The sequence below is a fragment of the Ogataea haglerorum genome, assembly GCF_019207285.1.
Source record: "Ogataea haglerorum isolate 81-453-3 chromosome Unknown 81-453-3_NODE_1_length_915391_cov_96.871712, whole genome shotgun sequence".
NCBI classification, from domain to species: domain Eukaryota; kingdom Fungi; phylum Ascomycota; class Pichiomycetes; order Pichiales; family Pichiaceae; genus Ogataea; species Ogataea haglerorum.
The window spans coordinates 563,996-579,473 of NW_025065151.1; the positions used below are offsets into that span (position 1 = coordinate 563,996).

A 15,478-nucleotide genomic window follows, 5' to 3' on the forward strand; every position below is an offset into this window, starting at 1 on the left:
ATTGGCCTCAGCCGAAAAATTGGTTTATAAAATCCAACTTCGAAAAGATTGTGCGATATACACAAAAGATTAAAGAATGCTATTTTTCTCATTCTTCAAGACCCTGGTGGACCAGGAGGTAAGTTACGCCTGGTAGAAGCTAGAGAAACTAACAACTAGATTACTGTTGAGGTAGGTGGGACAATTTCCGCTACTAACATTTAGCTCAAAAACGACGTTGAAATAAAAGGTACTCTCAAATCCATTGATCAGTACCTCAATTTAAAGCTGGACAACATTTCCGCCAACACAACAAAATACCCTCATCTAATAGCAGTTCGCAATTTGTTCATCAGAGGCTCCAACATCAGATACATCCACATAAATCCAAGTTTGGTTGATACCAACCTTTTGCAAGATGCCAGTAGAAGAGAGGCCATGGCTAGTGCAGGTGACAAAATTGGAGGAAAATGAAGGGTGCGGATAGAGACAGATAAGTGCTAAAAGACGGATTTACCGTTATCATTTATGTACATTATTAACCGGATTTTCCATACAAGATCTCAGGACATTGCGCTCTCTTATGTCCATGTTTCATACAGTAGGAGCAGGTCATTTTTTTGTTTTTGCTTGGAGCCACTGTTATCCTCTTTGATATCACATTTTGCCTTGCAGGCATATCGCACTGATTATGTTTTGAAGTCTGTAGTTTGACCTTGTTCGGCAGGAGAATATAGTCTGTTTGTTTCGTTTCATCATACAGCAAAGCCTTGCAATCTGGGCAGCGAAATTCCTTAATTTTGACCACCTCCTCAGCAACGTTTTGTCCGTCCTGGATGATTTCAAGATTTTTTAGCTTCTCCAGATATCGATCCAGCTCGCCTATTTTTTCGTTGTACGCTGTCTTTAGCTGGTCGAGCTCCTGCTCCTTGTGTGCTATTTTTTCTGCAAGTGCTCTTATTGCTTCATTTACCGTTGCTAGCTGATCCACCTGATTATTCATATGATAGCCCAAAAATTAAGTATTTCATAATATATTTTCTTCACATGAATGTCAACCTAAATTCCAAACAAGCTCGAACGCTCAATATATACGAATCCAGTGCGGGATACTATACAACAGGAAGGTCACTTAAATATAAGCTGAACGATGCTGACGCGCTGGTAGATCTTGATGGATTGCCTCGTTTGAAAGACGGTGTTGATAAGGAAAGATACAAAACTCCGGTGGGTTATATTTCCAAAGGGCGAGCCATTGCTCCAGACGAGCTATTGCATGGTGTCTTCAACGTAAGCCCCCATGATCTGAAGTATTTGACGCGAGAGGAAATTAAGGGGCATACTGGTGTTGACCTTCCATCGTCCGAGTTATTGAAATCTCTGCATTACTATTTTGCTGAACGTATCCAGAACGACCGAACCATCCCCGATAGCCAGAAGAACACGCTTTTCACGCGCTTTTGTGACGGTTCTGCTTTGCTGGCGATGGGTGTTTTGGTTGAAAAATGGATTGACGACCTCGTTGGACGCCAAAAGGAGACCCACAAGCACTTCATGGAGCTAGACGAGGTGGAAGATCTGACAGATGTTTTGAAGCGGAAAAGACGTTTGGACTATTATCGAAGGAAGAGACTGAGGAGACATCCTGATCCCGATCTAAGTCGATCGACGTGAGCGACCTCTGGGCCTAAAATTTTTATGGAAAAAATATTTCAAAGGGCTCGTCTTTACAGTACGATAATGGCTAAAAGAAAGGGCAATAAGAACGGTAATGAGACCAGAAAGCGCGAGAATAGAGGTTATTGGAAGGAGATAGAGCGTGAGAATGATCAATGGGAGAGATATTATAGGGCTCAGGGCCTGATCCCAGAGGAAGAGTTTGACCAGTTCAAAACGACCTGTCAGCAGGATCTACCACTAACTTTTCGAATCACTGGTTTCAAGAAACATGCAAACGAAATCTCAGAACTTTTCACGACTAAACATATGCCAACTCTGACCAATGCAAATGATGCGAACTCCAAGCCCCCATTCCCATTTCCTTGGTACCCTGGAAAGCTGGGTTTCCAAATAGACTTGCCTAAATCTGTGGTGAAAAAAAACCCATTGTATGCATCAACTCAGAAGTTCCTTGTGGTGGAAACGGAGGTCGGCAACATCTCCAGACAGGAGGCCGTCTCGATGATTCCTCCACTATTTTTGGAGGTACAGCCTCACCATTATGTGTTGGACATGTGTGCAGCTCCTGGTTCCAAGACTGCTCAACTAATTGAAGCTCTGCATAGCGAAGGAGTTCACGTGCCTGGATTTATTGTTGCAAACGATTCGGACTACAAAAGGTCTCACATGCTTGTTCATCAAGTGAAGCGTCTCAACTCCCCAAATCTGGTGGTTGTCAACCACGATGCCCAGCTATTTCCCAAAATGAAGTTGAATCCAGAAGGCGACTATGTTAAATTTGACAGAATACTGTGTGATGTCCCTTGTACTGGAGATGGCACCATGAGAAAGAACTTGACTGTCTGGAAAGATTGGAGAATAGGAAATGCTTTGGGTCTGCACTCATTGCAACTCAATATTTTGATGAGAGGATTACAACTTCTTAAAAAAGGGGGTAGGCTTGTTTATTCGACCTGTTCCTTGAGTCCTATTGAGAATGAGGCTGTGGTTTCTGCTGCTTTGCGCAAATGGGGCGGAAAAGTGAAAACAGTGAACTGTGATAATATGCTGATAGGACTCAAAAGACGTCCCGGAGTGTCCGACTGGAAAGTGTTCGGCAAGGACTGGGAAGAGAAAAATAAAGAAGACAACGATGAAAGTCTTCCAAGCAGTGTTTTTCCGCCATCTGCAGAGGAGGCAAATGCATTCAACTTGCAGAACTGTATGAGAGTTTATCCGCATGATCAGAACACAGGGGGTTTCTTCATAACTGTTTTAGAAAAATTGAACCCAGATGAGGAGAAGAAGGACGAGGACGAAGAGCCCGCTGCCAAAAAGCCCAAGTTAGAGAGCGGCAGCGAGGGTGAGAAAAAGATTGAGCCTGTGAAGAAAGAAAGATTACCGAGGGACGCCAACGAAGAGCCATTTGTGTTTCTGGACAAGGACAATGAAGAGCTTAAAAAATGCTGGGATTTTTACGAGGTGAAGGACACTTTCCCAAAGGATAGCATGCTGGTCAGAAACGGCACTGGTGAGCCGCTGAGATCCATCTATTTTGCCTCTCCAATAGTGAAAAATATTATTCAAACGAACGAAGCGAAACTGAAACTGATTTATGCAGGAGTTAAAGTGTTTGTTTCGCAGAGAGCAGAATACTCCCAGCAGGCATGTCCTTGGAGAGTCCAATATGAGGCTATGCCTATTTTGAAGGACCATTTGGGAAGTAGTAGAACGTTTGAGATCAATCTAGACCTTCTGAAGATTCTTCTGAGCGAGACATTCCCTAATGTGAATAAGATCAGAGAGGACAAAGTGGATCCTGAATTTATTGAAAAAATCACCGACTTTCCTGAAGGATGCTTTTTCGTGAGAGTGAAAAGAGGTGAAGACAAGGAGGACATGTATTTGCCTCTCTGGAAAGGACGCTCCAATTTCAATTTGATGGTCAACAAGCACGAGACTCATGAGCTACTGTATAGATTATTTGGGGTTGAAAATTAATAGGGACTCAAAAGTAGAGTTTAGCTTTTAGGTTGCACATGCTTCTATTTTTTACGTCTTGTGCCGCATTTTTTTAGAGTATTTTATAATAATCATCTAGCTTGTTCCACATATACTAACACCCTAATGATAGCAAGCAGGTCAGCCCAAGTGCCCTACTCTAACTTCAAGAAGCTAGGGCTTGGTGCTGCTACTTCTGGATCACTATACTACATATCACCGCAGTTTGTGGAAACGGCGTTCTCCAAGATGTTCTCTAAGGCAACGTTCTTCAATATATGCGTGCTTCTTTTTATTTATTACTCACGTACAAGATATCAAACGTCCGCGGTCGTAAACGTCGCCAAGCTTACGATTCAAAGCATGAGGAGATGTATAAGAATGCGCCAATTTCAGTCAATGTTGGTGAGGCTGCCAACTTTTGATTACAGGGCCGCGAAATTCGTGGATAACAAATGCCTCATTTGTTTGGAGGACTTGGCAACGCAGGACACAGTGTTATTGGCCTGTCGGCACGTGTTTCATCAGGAATGTTTCGGAACGTGGTATAATCTCAGCGACAGTTGTCCGTACTGTCGCAGAAGGGTTCGCTAATAAATCATATGCTAGACGATAAATTTTGCTTTCGATTATGACGATAAAAGCCAAAGCAATAAGTCCGAGTCCAAAATCCTGACCGAACTGAATGGCAGTGACCGTATCTCCTGCAACAATTTTGTTTTGAATGGCGACTATGACAGCGCAAAATGCCCAGAAGTAGAGGAATTTTGTGTAATTTTGGTCTTTGAAGTTGAGGAACGGTTTGACTTCGAAAGCGCAAAATAAAATCCGAATGAGCATGTTGATAGAGTTCGCCAAAATCAACCCTACAAGCCCAAGCTGCAAGCGTTTGATAAAGAAAGCAGACGTCAGATAGAAACACGCGGAATTGACGAACATTAGGCGCGAGTACAGACTCACGTGATCTGGATCTGTATAGACAGAGTTGAACAGCGCTTCGAGTACGCCATTCATGGATAGTAGAGGAAGGTAATACCAGTAGATCTTGAAAACTTCGACAAACTTTTCTGGATCCGCTATGTTTGGAAATGCTTGATGAATGAAGAATGAAGTATTTCGGGGTGCAAAGATGAGTAGCAGAGTCAATATGTATATGTAAACGGTTACCACTTTGTAAATGTTGCGGTTGAGGTTTGCCCGCTTACATGTTTCTGGCTGATTCGAAGCGAAAAGCTTTGCTGTATTCATTCTGATGGTTTCCTCAACTGGTTGGAACAACAAGCGCGCCATTAAAGACCCATAGTTGAGCACGATAGAGTAGTATCCCTGATCGACGATAGGAAAGAATTGATTAAGCACAAACCTGTCTCCCTCGGTGAGGAAGTGCTTAAATATTTGCTGAAGAAAAAGCGAGCGCAGATAATTCCATGTCAATGGTTCGAGGAAGGCTCCTGTAGATGAGAGACGAGGTAAAGCGAGCCTAAATCTCGAATAACACACAAAAACGGTGAGCGAGTAAAAGAATTGTGCCAGGATGTAAGCAACCACAAAAGTGGCGTCTTTGCCTGCTTTCATGCGAACGTTCATCACGATGGTGAACTGAACCACGCATTTGACAAACGAGGCAAAACTCTCAATCTTCGCTCTTTTCGTGACATTCAATTGTGTTTGGTTGGCATTATAGTAAGGCTCACTGAGGATCTCCAGCACCAGCGACGCTATGATAGCGACTAGACAGACCTGATAGTGCCAGGAGCTCAGAAATAGGCTGCCGAAACCCAATTGCCAGTGGACAAAAGGGCCAGCAATAATGGCACAGAAAACCAACGGCAAGTAGGAAAAGTTCACCAAAAGCTGATCGTATTCCTTTAGTTCGGTATTCATAGCCTGCACAGATAGTCGGACAGGCTCTCTGCTGATAAAAAGCACAGTGTTGATCACAAATTCGATCAGGCTGCAAAGTCCGAGACCTGTCGGTGTGACATGTTGAATCAACATTTGGTTCATTGCAAATGTCATGAACTTAATTGTGGTCTGTCCCGCAATTAGGATACAGGCTGCACGGGTCAAGTCAAAACCGGCAGCAGAATCTCCCTTCTTCGAAGACCGCACATTGTTTGAGATCTCAGGATTGGTCCTAGTATTCATAGCGGGCCTGTTCAACTAAGATGTTAGTAACCATCAAAGGTTTCCAAATTGGGCACGGTGGCGGAAAAAGCTATTCCCGTTGAGTTTGAACCAGATCAAGTTTGTGTTTATCTGTTCACATTTTTTTTTCCACTAGGAGCCCCATGTTTTGCTTGCACAGCCGGAAAAAATAGTTAACAATACAACAAGGATAAAGAGAAATATATATGGCAGCTGGAGATGATCTCCCTAGATTACAAACAGACCCTTAAAAGCCTCCCTGGTAGCGATACAGAACATTTTCTCCATGATGGCCGTTCGCTAAAGACGCCAGCTCCTCGCTCTCAGATACTGCTTCAGGCACATTGTCGTTCAAGTTCAAAGACAGAGTGGCGTCGTCTGTGGTTGCAATGACCTTCTCCGTACCTTCGAGCTTGGCATGATCACTGTGTTTGGCAACGCCGGAAGAACCGATTTCTGCCGACCGAGCATTTTTCAGCGGTGAAACTCCCATGTCATCGTCATCTTCGTGCGTGTTATGGTACTGCGGGTTATGAGGGTAGTGTGAATGATCTCCGTAGTCCTGCTCATATAGTTGCTGCATATATTCATTTTCCTCGAACTGCGATTTCTGTTGTTCTTTGCTCTCTGAGTCGTCAACGGGGTACTCGAGAAAGTCGTCCTCATCTTTTTTGATGATGTTGTCGCCATCGTCTTCCGCGTCGTCGTCCTGCTCAGCCACCTCAGCCATCGAACCGTTTTTCTTGCTCACTTTCTTCCTTTTGATTTCTCCACGTTCCTGTTTGAGCGCTTGCTGTTCTCTATACTTTGCCAGATATATTTTGAGGACTTCGCTGTAGTTTTCAAAGCCTAGATTGGTCATCGAATACAGGATATCCTCTCCATTGATGGTCTTGCGTTTTTCCATCAAACACTTGTCGCTCGCCTCGCTGGTGATGAAAGAGATGAATTCCGAGACACACTCCTGCATACACTCTTTTGCATCTTTCGACACCTTGGCCGTGGTCGGCAACGTGTTCTTCATTAATCGCGCAACGTTAGCAATCGGAAGCCATCTGTCTTGCTCGCGAAGCTCGAAATCTTGCGACGACATGATGTGGGGTGGAAATCTCTGGAGAAATACTTTCTGAACGATTTTTTATCAGTTAGGGCCTGTCGCGTCGATCGGCGTGCTCTGTTGAAAAAAGCGCAATATTTTGATAAACGGTGTATATGTCTGACAACGAGAGCAACAGCGATGTCGAGGAGGTGAAAGAGGTTTCACCGCCTGCTACCAACCGTCAGATGAGCGCAGATGAAATGCAGCGACTTGCTGAGGAACGTACCAAGATAAGAGCACAACTGCGCGCCTTCTCACAGGCCAATCAGTCCCATCCCCAGGAGGCGCGGCCACAAGCTGTTGACGAGGATGGCGTGCCACTGGACATGAAAAAAGGCATGGAATATTTGCAGGAGCCCCTAGAGGAGTACAAGGAGGTGGAATTGGCAGAGAAACTGCTCAAGAGGAAACGCCAGGAAGACGAAGGAATTCGGGGCGAAAGCGACGGCGAGGACTTTGAGGACCTACTAGACATGTTTGGAATCGATGCTGAGGAAATATCTATTAACATGGTCCTAAACCAACGACAACAGCTACTGCTGGAGAATATGGATGCCGAGCAGATAAATCGATATGAATATTTTAGAAGAACCAACCTGAACACAGGAGGCATCAAAAAACTAGTCAACATGGCCATTGGCTACAATGTGGGAACGGATTTCGCGAAGATACTGGCTGGTGTCGGGAAAGTGTTTGTCGGAGAGGTTGTCGAGAAGGCAAAGGAAGTGCAGAAACGACAGAACCGCGCTCGTGTCGAGGAACAACTGGAGTACAAGCGCAAATTGAAGCGATACGAGATCGAGGTCGCAGAGCTTGAGAACGAGATCAAGAGACGTAAACTGAACAAGGAAAGCGCTGACGACCTGCCTGATGTGGCCGATATTCCCCGTCCCGACGGCCCGGCTGCCACGTTCAACAGCTACAGAGTTAATATTCCCGACGATAGAGACCAGCTTACACCAGACCACATTCGCGAGGCATGGCGTCTCCTGATAGAAGAAAATCACACGGTTTTGCAGCCGCGATGGAGAAAGCAGGGCGGTGGAGACGGATGGTTATTCCGCTAGGATTGTGTCTTAGTTTAAGTTTCGGGAATAATAAAATTACGAGCTACCGTTTTTAATTCACACACAGTTAAAACTAGAAAAGGGAAGAGAGTTAACTAATTAAAGTCACCCTCAATGGAAAAACACACACACACACACATACACGTCTTTCGGTGGGGAATAAATGGCACGTGACTGGAACGATATCAGCCGTCTCTAAACACACACACAAATTAGAGACAGGCGTTATCGTTTAGACACCGAGCCACCTAGTGAGAAATAGTAATCTCCCGGGTAGTTCCTTCTTTGGAAAGGCCATCATTGACACTAGAGCCAGCAGCCTCAGCAGCTTCTTCTTCCTCCTCCTCTGCCGCCAGGAAGGCCCTATCGTCAAGATTAAGGTCAGCAAGCACTCTTTTTTCAATGTCTGGAATATCAGCCATACCGTACCAGAAAATGACAATACAACCCAAAACACCACTGACACAGGAGAAGACCAGGGCCACAATACCTCTGGCAGTGAATCCAGCCGGAAGATCTTTAACCTGGACGTTCTGACCTGTCAGGTCGAAGAAGTCGTTGTCGTTGCCAGCAGCATTACCGGTGTAAGACATGTTGACGTTTTGGCAGACTTGCTTCCAGTTTTCGGTCAGAGTCTCGTTGGCCTGGATTCCAAGAGGATCCTCAATCAAAGTGAGAGCCAGACCTTGGATCAAGTGCCATTCGATGTGGCAGTGGAAATACCAGACACCCGGGTTGTTGGCCTTGAATCTGATCACGAAGTAAGAGTTTGGATTCACGTAGAGCACGTCTCTTTCCATTGGGTGCTCAGGCGGAGTGTACGGAGCAGACTCGTTGTAAGCCTGAGGCGCGTCGTCCGGGAACTCTGGACCTCTCTCGATAACTTGGAACACGTGACCGTGCAAGTGGAACGGATGCTTACCGGTATCCTGGTTGTTGAGCACGATTTCGACGATTTCGTCCTTTTGCAAAACGAATGCGTTGGTGTTCGTACCGTAGACATACGCATTAGTAGCGTTCTCACCGGCAGACATGACACTACCGAGAGTTGGGACCTTTGGAGCAGTGTAGGTGATGTTGTTGAAGAAAGCATAGTTGATACCATTGTTCAAATTGTTCATTATAACGTCGATGGTGATCTGGTAATCGTAGCTCTCGTACAACTCTTCTTTCACCAATGGAACCAGGTAGAAGTCATCAAGGAAGTCATCGATCGAGTCGACAATGTATTGGTCTGGCAGATCCGCATTATCGTCATAGACAATATAATTGGTAGCGTTCAGCACCAGATCGTCAGGAACAACGTCGAGCATCGTCGAGTCGAACATCTGCATGAAGGCATAGTTCTCGGACGTGTCATTCTTGGTTGTGATCAGAACATCGTAACGCTGAGCGACAGTGATGTAGATCATATTGGTCTCGTTCGGCTCCACATAGACACCATCGACTGCCACGACAGTGAACGTGTGGTCCTGCATGTACAGGTACTGAGACACAAAGCCACCGATGTTGATCAGACGAACATAGTATGTCTTGTTAGGTTCCACTTTCCAGGTGTTATTTCTGGTGTTATTCATGAGCAGATTCTGAGGAATTGGCTCTGCACCAGTTGGATTGTAGACGCTCAAGAAGTCGGGAATCATAGTGCTAACGAGATCGTGGTACCACTCAGAGACAGTGAGTATGACTTCCTCGTCGTAGTCGTATGGCATATCAGGGTCCTCAATGATAAAAGCACCTCTCATACCGTCCATATACTGACCTTCCGTGTGAGAGTGGTACCAGTAAGAACCAACCTGGTCAGGAACCGTAAAGTTGTACAACATAGTGTCACCAGGAGCAATCGGACACTGGCTGACCAGCGGCGGACCGTCCATCTGAGTCGACCCGTGCTGGAACAAACCGTGGAAGTGAAGAGTAGTATTAGCATCGTCAAAACCATTGGTCAAATAGACCTCGACCCGGTCGCCCTTCTGGACTCTGATATCAGGCCATGGAAATTGGCCGTTACAGGTAATCACTGGCCTTTCGTGGGTGCCGTCTGGGTTGGCAGTGCCCCAGCCGGTGGTCCAGTTAAAAACATGAGTTTGGGCCAGAGCTGCTGCTGCAAAAAAGCCTGAAGAAAGAATTGACAATCTCATTCTCCCCAGAACGAAATTAGTATATGTGTGATGGAGAAGTAGTCTAGGATATTACAAACTACTTATAAGGGTTTTTCAGGTGCTCTTAGCTGGACGCTATTGGCTAAACTGAAATGCATTCACTGATTTTTTTGATAATATGCAGCTCTGCGTGTGGCGGTGAACAATTTTACGGACAACCAATAGAAAGACAAATCTTGATTTGGACTACCTTGTCTTCGTAGAGAGCCTAGTGGAGACCCAAATGCTTTTCTCCTTTTTTGAGAGCACATTTAGCTTTCCTTATGCGCAATTAGAACGGTACCTGTCTTAGTGCAAAATTTGCTCAGATATCGTTAATGGTGCTTTGGCCGAATTTTCTTGGTATTTTTTTGACGAGAGGTGAAAAAAGACCTCAGCCACATTGTATGTAAACGGATGCCAAGCACATTGTTTTCCTCCCTTTTCCTCTCTCAACCTCCCGATAACTCCATGGACAATGCACAAAAAAGTAATTGCTTATTGTTGTAGAAGGGACGCAAAAGTCCTGTACCAAAATAATATGCGTTTCCGAATTGGAAGAATAGCAGACAGGAAAACCTAAATTCGTGAAAAAAAAAACGGTGCGCTCCTCATCAGGGGCTCGAACCCTGGACATTTCGGTCGACTTCCGAATTGGAATCCTTAAAAGCCGAACGCTCTACCAACTGAGCTAATAAGGATGGAACACACCTGCCTTTTCGAACATTTTATTATCTCGAGGTATTGACCACTGAATTAGTCGATCGACTCAACGCGCTCGTTTTTTTGACCGTGTTTAAACACTCTTTCTATCTTGCCGTCTCTGATGAACATAGTGGACGCTCGGTCTCGCCTGGAATCCGACGGCGGCAAGAATATGAACACCCCCACCGAAATATTCAGGTCGTTCCGGCTCAAGGACAAAGCTCGTTGCGCTCCTCAAACTGACGCACGGGAATCGCAAGAAAAACCTCAAAACATCCAAGACGGCGCCTTGGAGACAGCAAATCCTAGTGTTTCCATAACCTCAATTTTAATGCCGTCACGCAATAAGTGTCCGCCGCAACTACAACAAGAGCACAGAGCCATAGATCCCCATAATGTTGTGCTGAAACTTCCCAAACGGCCAAAAGTGTCTGGTGGCTCGTTGCTGCAAAATGGCAGGTTTACAATTCAGTCCCCCCGTGTGAGGCCCGAAACGTTCAACGTGACCTTGAAAATGGACTCAGAGAAACTTCGTACCGCTCTGCATGCGAAACAAGTGCATGTCGTAGATCTCGAACAGGAAGAAGCTATCATAAAGCATGAAAAACCGCAATTCATGAACTCGTTTTTTCGTGATGTTTGCGAAGGCGCGAAACGAGCGGACTCGGTTGAATTGATAAGAAAAGACAAACCTAAAAGCATGGACGTTCCCGTCCTCGGAAAACTGGATTTTATGATTTATGACAAATATGACATACCTCAGCATGCTTATCTGCGGCTACAACATAGAAAAAGAGAACAGAGCACGGCACATGAGCTTTCATTTTCACAAGAGGAGCACGCAAAGCTAATGAAATGTTTCATCAAGAAGAGCCAGGCAAGAAGCTCTCAATATACATATAGGCATCTTCACGAGACAATGGAAGACGTTGTGCGTCACAAATACCAAACGGTGCAATGCGCGCCCTTTAACAGACTATGCGTAGACCAGTTTTGCGACGCCAGTGCTCAGTGGTGCGATCTGTTCAGGCCATCTCACTATCAGCATATTCTGCAACCTCAAACGTTGAATACCGACCTATATTTTTGGCTGAAAAATATGTTTGTGAAGCTACGCAGAGTCGATATAGAAAAACGAACCAAGCTGCTGCGCAAGAGACGCGTGCAAGCGGAAATGGATGATTTCCTTGTGGACGAAGCTTACGAATCCGGAAACGAGACCGAGGACGAGGTTTTCGTGCCGTGCTTGATAATAGAAGGTCCGACGGGGAGTGGGAAGACGTCTGCAGTTTATTCTATCGTAAAGGAGCAACTGCAGGGTCACGTCTTTGAGCTCAACTCCAGTCAGAACAGAGCTCGTAAGAGCATTAATTTCCATCTGAGGCAGATCGGCACCACTAAAAATGTGAAGAACGGCCAGGACTACGGTCTTATTTTATTTGACGACGTCGACCTGATTGACGACGAAGACGATAAGGATTTCTGGCAGGCAGTGACCGAGCTCCTGACCTACTCGTACCGGCCAGTCGTGCTCACAACGCAGGATCTGTCAAAAATACCGCCGAATATCGTGGACCAGAGCACGGTCTACCGTTTTATTCAACCAAACCACAGTGTACAGGCAGAGTATCTGGACTTGATAGGTCTCCGAATGGGCATGAAACTTGACGATAATATACTGCAGGAACTGTGTGGCTACGACCTACGTCACTCTCTGATGCAACTTCAGCTTCTGGGGAGCAGCTGTGATCGGAAGAGGGACGGCTTGGTGGAAATCAGGAAAGAAGACAGCCCAGAAGCTGCACCGTTGGCTTCGTTGCAACAGCTGGAGCACGACCTAGAAATGAGATACTGCACTGAGAGTTTAGGGCAGGCAGATCCTGCAGTCGGTGTTGCTGTTGCTCATCGACAGACGGTTGATTTCTACTCGTCCAAACTCTACCAAACCGGATCGAGATCTCGGGCTACGAAATATCTGGATGGAGAAGAGTATCTGGCGCAGAACCCAGGCTGTGTTTTCAATCGCGTGAGCAGGAGCGTGTTTTCGGCGGAGGTCCAGCCGTTCATCAAGGAAATGGCGCGCGGAGAGATGGTGCGCATCCAGCTCGGGGGCAGAAGACTATTTGATCTGAACCCGGTCGACTACTTTGATAAGCTCTTCTGAGGCGTCGATCGACGCAAGATCTGTAAAAAAATGGAAAAATTTTCTCCAGATGACTAAAGAAGAACGCATAATTTATTATTGGATCAGGAACTAGGACGTTTGGCCCCATCATGTTAGTTTCAAGAGCCAGCATTCGCAATGGTGGGAAGCTGAGCCGTCATCTGGCGACCACGTTGGGCCAGATCAGGGCCCCAGCCGGGTTCGAGTCCAGAACTCCCCCATACGAAAAATTAATCGATAAGTTATTCAAGGTCAAACATATCCTGAACAACCAGCCGCTCACCTTGGCCGAGAAAATTCTGTACGCGCACCTGGTCGAGCCCGAAGAGCTTTCTGGATCGTCTTCGTCCAGAGACATCCGTGGAAACAAGTACTTGAAGCTGAACCCAGATAGAGTCGCCATGCAGGACGCTTCTGCTCAGATGGCTCTTCTGCAGTTCATGACCTGTGGAATGACTTCCACCGCCGTCCCTGCGTCCATCCACTGTGACCACTTGATTGTGGGCAAGGAGGGAGCCGACCTCGATCTCAAGTCCGCCATAGCTACGAACCAGGAAGTGTTCGACTTTTTACAGAGCTGTGGAGAAAAATACGGCATTCAGTTCTGGGGGCCAGGATCCGGTATCATCCACCAGATCGTGCTGGAGAACTTTTCTGTTCCCGGTCTGATGATGCTCGGAACCGACTCGCACACGCCGAATGCTGGTGGTTTGGGAGCCATTGCCATAGGTGTTGGAGGAGCCGACGCGGTGGACGCTCTGACGGGAACTCCATGGGAGCTGAAGGCACCCAAGGTGCTGGGTGTTAAGCTGACGGGAAAAATGAACGGTTGGACATCGCCAAAGGATGTCATCACCCATCTGGCCGGCATATTGACCGTCAGAGGAGGAACTGGCTACATTGTTGAATATTTCGGAGAAGGTGTCGAGAGCCTGAGCTGTACCGGTATGGCCACTATTTGCAACATGGGTGCTGAGATCGGAGCCACCACGTCGACCTTCCCAATGCAGGAGGCTCATGTTAGATATCTGCACGCCACGAACCGGGGCCCAATTGCAGACCTGGCCAAGTCTGTGAACCAGAACTACCAGTACATGACGGCCGATCCCGGCTGTGAATATGACCAGATAATCGAGATCGACCTTAGCACGCTGGAGCCTAGCGTAAACGGGCCGTTCACTCCAGATTTGTCCACGCCTATCTCAAAGCTCAAGGAGACCACCAAGGAGAACGAGTGGCCAGAGAACATTACTGCCGGTTTGATCGGCTCCTGCACGAACTCGTCGTACCAGGACATGTCGCGCGCTGCCTCGATCATCAGACAGGCCGCCAAGGCCGGCTTGAAGCCTAAGATTCCGTTCTTTGTGACGCCAGGGTCTGAGCAGATTCGTGCCACGATCGAGAGAGACGGTCTAATTAGCACGTTCGAGGAGAACGGCGCAATTGTGCTGGCCAACGCGTGCGGTCCTTGTATCGGCCAATGGGACAGGGGAGAGTCTGCTCCGAAGGATACGAATGTGATCTTCACCTCGTTCAACAGAAACTTCCGTGCGAGAAACGACGGCAACAGAAACACCATGAATTTCCTCACGTCGCCGGATATTGTCACGGCCATGATTTACTCGGGAGACATGAACTTCAACCCTATGAAGGACAGCATCCAGCTGGAGAACGGCGAGACATTCAAATTCGCTCCTCCTCACGGAGAAGAGCTCCCGTCCGAGGGATTTGTCGCTGGAAGAAAAGAGTTCTATCCTCCATTGGAGCCTAAGCCTAAGCCAGAGGTGGCCGTCAACGTCTCGCCCGAGTCCGACAGACTGCAGCTTTTGGAACCGTTTGAGCCGTGGGACGGCAAAGAACTGCAGACCAGAGTGCTAATCAAGGTCGAAGGCAAGTGCACGACCGATCACATCTCTGCCGCTGGCGTGTGGCTCAAGTACAAGGGTCATCTGGAGAATATTTCGTACAACACTTTGATCGGTGCCCAGAACAAGGAAACCGGCGAGGTGAACGTTGCGTATGACTTCGACGGCAAGCCGTTCGGCATCCCAGAGCTGATGATGAAGTGGAAGGCCGAGAACGTTCCGTGGTGCGTGGTTGCAGAGCACAACTACGGAGAAGGGTCTGCCAGAGAGCACGCTGCGCTGTCGCCGCGGTTCCTTGGAGGAAAGATCATTCTGGTCAAGTCGTTTGCGAGAATTCACGAGACCAACCTCAAGAAGCAGGGCATGCTGCCGTTGACGTTTGCCGACGAGAACGACTACGACAGAATCAGCTCGACCGACCTGCTCACTACCGTTGGCCTGCCTGATCTGGTCGCCAAGGGCGGTAACAACGGCGGCATTCTGAAGGTCAAGGTGACAAAGCGCAGCGGGGAGGAGTTTGTGATCGACTGCAAGCACACCATGAGCGAGGACCAGGTGGAGTTTTTCAAAGCGGGCTCTGCTATTAATTACATTGGTGAGCAGAAAAAGCTGAACTAAATAGAGGAAAGAAATAGAATGTATAAAGCTCG

General features: G+C 46.9%; 9 protein-coding genes across 9 annotated transcripts; 5 read left to right on the top strand and 4 right to left on the bottom strand.

Moving 5' to 3' along the window:
* Positions 1 to 517: 517 nt before the first annotated feature.
* KL911_000340 (uncharacterized protein) lies at positions 518 to 982 on the bottom strand (the record flags this gene model as incomplete). Its single annotated transcript, XM_043198576.1, has 1 exon — positions 518 to 982. The coding sequence occupies one exon, from the start codon at positions 980 to 982 to the stop codon at positions 518 to 520; it is 465 nt and encodes a 154-aa protein (XP_043057033.1).
* A 44-nt stretch (positions 983 to 1,026) lies between these two features.
* KL911_000341 (uncharacterized protein) lies at positions 1,027 to 1,653 on the top strand (the record flags this gene model as incomplete). Its single annotated transcript, XM_043198587.1, has 1 exon — positions 1,027 to 1,653. One exon carries the CDS (start codon positions 1,027 to 1,029, stop codon positions 1,651 to 1,653), a length of 627 nt encoding a protein of 208 aa, XP_043057034.1.
* A 66-nt stretch (positions 1,654 to 1,719) lies between these two features.
* KL911_000342 (uncharacterized protein) lies at positions 1,720 to 3,639 on the top strand (the record flags this gene model as incomplete). The annotated part of the gene is made up of 1 exon (XM_043198598.1): positions 1,720 to 3,639. One exon carries the CDS (start codon positions 1,720 to 1,722, stop codon positions 3,637 to 3,639), a length of 1,920 nt encoding a protein of 639 aa, XP_043057035.1.
* A 498-nt stretch (positions 3,640 to 4,137) lies between these two features.
* On the bottom strand, positions 4,138 to 5,787 carry KL911_000343 (uncharacterized protein; the record flags this gene model as incomplete). Its single annotated transcript, XM_043198609.1, has 1 exon — positions 4,138 to 5,787. One exon carries the CDS (start codon positions 5,785 to 5,787, stop codon positions 4,138 to 4,140), a length of 1,650 nt encoding a protein of 549 aa, XP_043057036.1.
* Positions 5,788 to 6,034: 247 nt separating this feature from the next.
* On the bottom strand, positions 6,035 to 6,880 carry KL911_000344 (uncharacterized protein; the record flags this gene model as incomplete). Its single annotated transcript, XM_043198620.1, has 1 exon — positions 6,035 to 6,880. One exon carries the CDS (start codon positions 6,878 to 6,880, stop codon positions 6,035 to 6,037), a length of 846 nt encoding a protein of 281 aa, XP_043057037.1.
* A 119-nt stretch (positions 6,881 to 6,999) lies between these two features.
* Positions 7,000 to 7,953, top strand: KL911_000345 (uncharacterized protein; the record flags this gene model as incomplete). Its single annotated transcript, XM_043198631.1, has 1 exon — positions 7,000 to 7,953. The coding sequence occupies one exon, from the start codon at positions 7,000 to 7,002 to the stop codon at positions 7,951 to 7,953; it is 954 nt and encodes a 317-aa protein (XP_043057038.1).
* Positions 7,954 to 8,201: 248 nt separating this feature from the next.
* Positions 8,202 to 10,094, bottom strand: KL911_000346 (uncharacterized protein; the record flags this gene model as incomplete). The annotated part of the gene is made up of 1 exon (XM_043198642.1): positions 8,202 to 10,094. The coding sequence occupies one exon, from the start codon at positions 10,092 to 10,094 to the stop codon at positions 8,202 to 8,204; it is 1,893 nt and encodes a 630-aa protein (XP_043057039.1).
* An 826-nt stretch (positions 10,095 to 10,920) lies between these two features.
* On the top strand, positions 10,921 to 12,963 carry KL911_000347 (uncharacterized protein; the record flags this gene model as incomplete). The annotated part of the gene is made up of 1 exon (XM_043198653.1): positions 10,921 to 12,963. The coding sequence occupies one exon, from the start codon at positions 10,921 to 10,923 to the stop codon at positions 12,961 to 12,963; it is 2,043 nt and encodes a 680-aa protein (XP_043057040.1).
* A 110-nt stretch (positions 12,964 to 13,073) lies between these two features.
* KL911_000348 (uncharacterized protein) lies at positions 13,074 to 15,446 on the top strand (the record flags this gene model as incomplete). Its single annotated transcript, XM_043198664.1, has 1 exon — positions 13,074 to 15,446. The coding sequence occupies one exon, from the start codon at positions 13,074 to 13,076 to the stop codon at positions 15,444 to 15,446; it is 2,373 nt and encodes a 790-aa protein (XP_043057041.1).
* Positions 15,447 to 15,478: the final 32 nt, after the last annotated feature.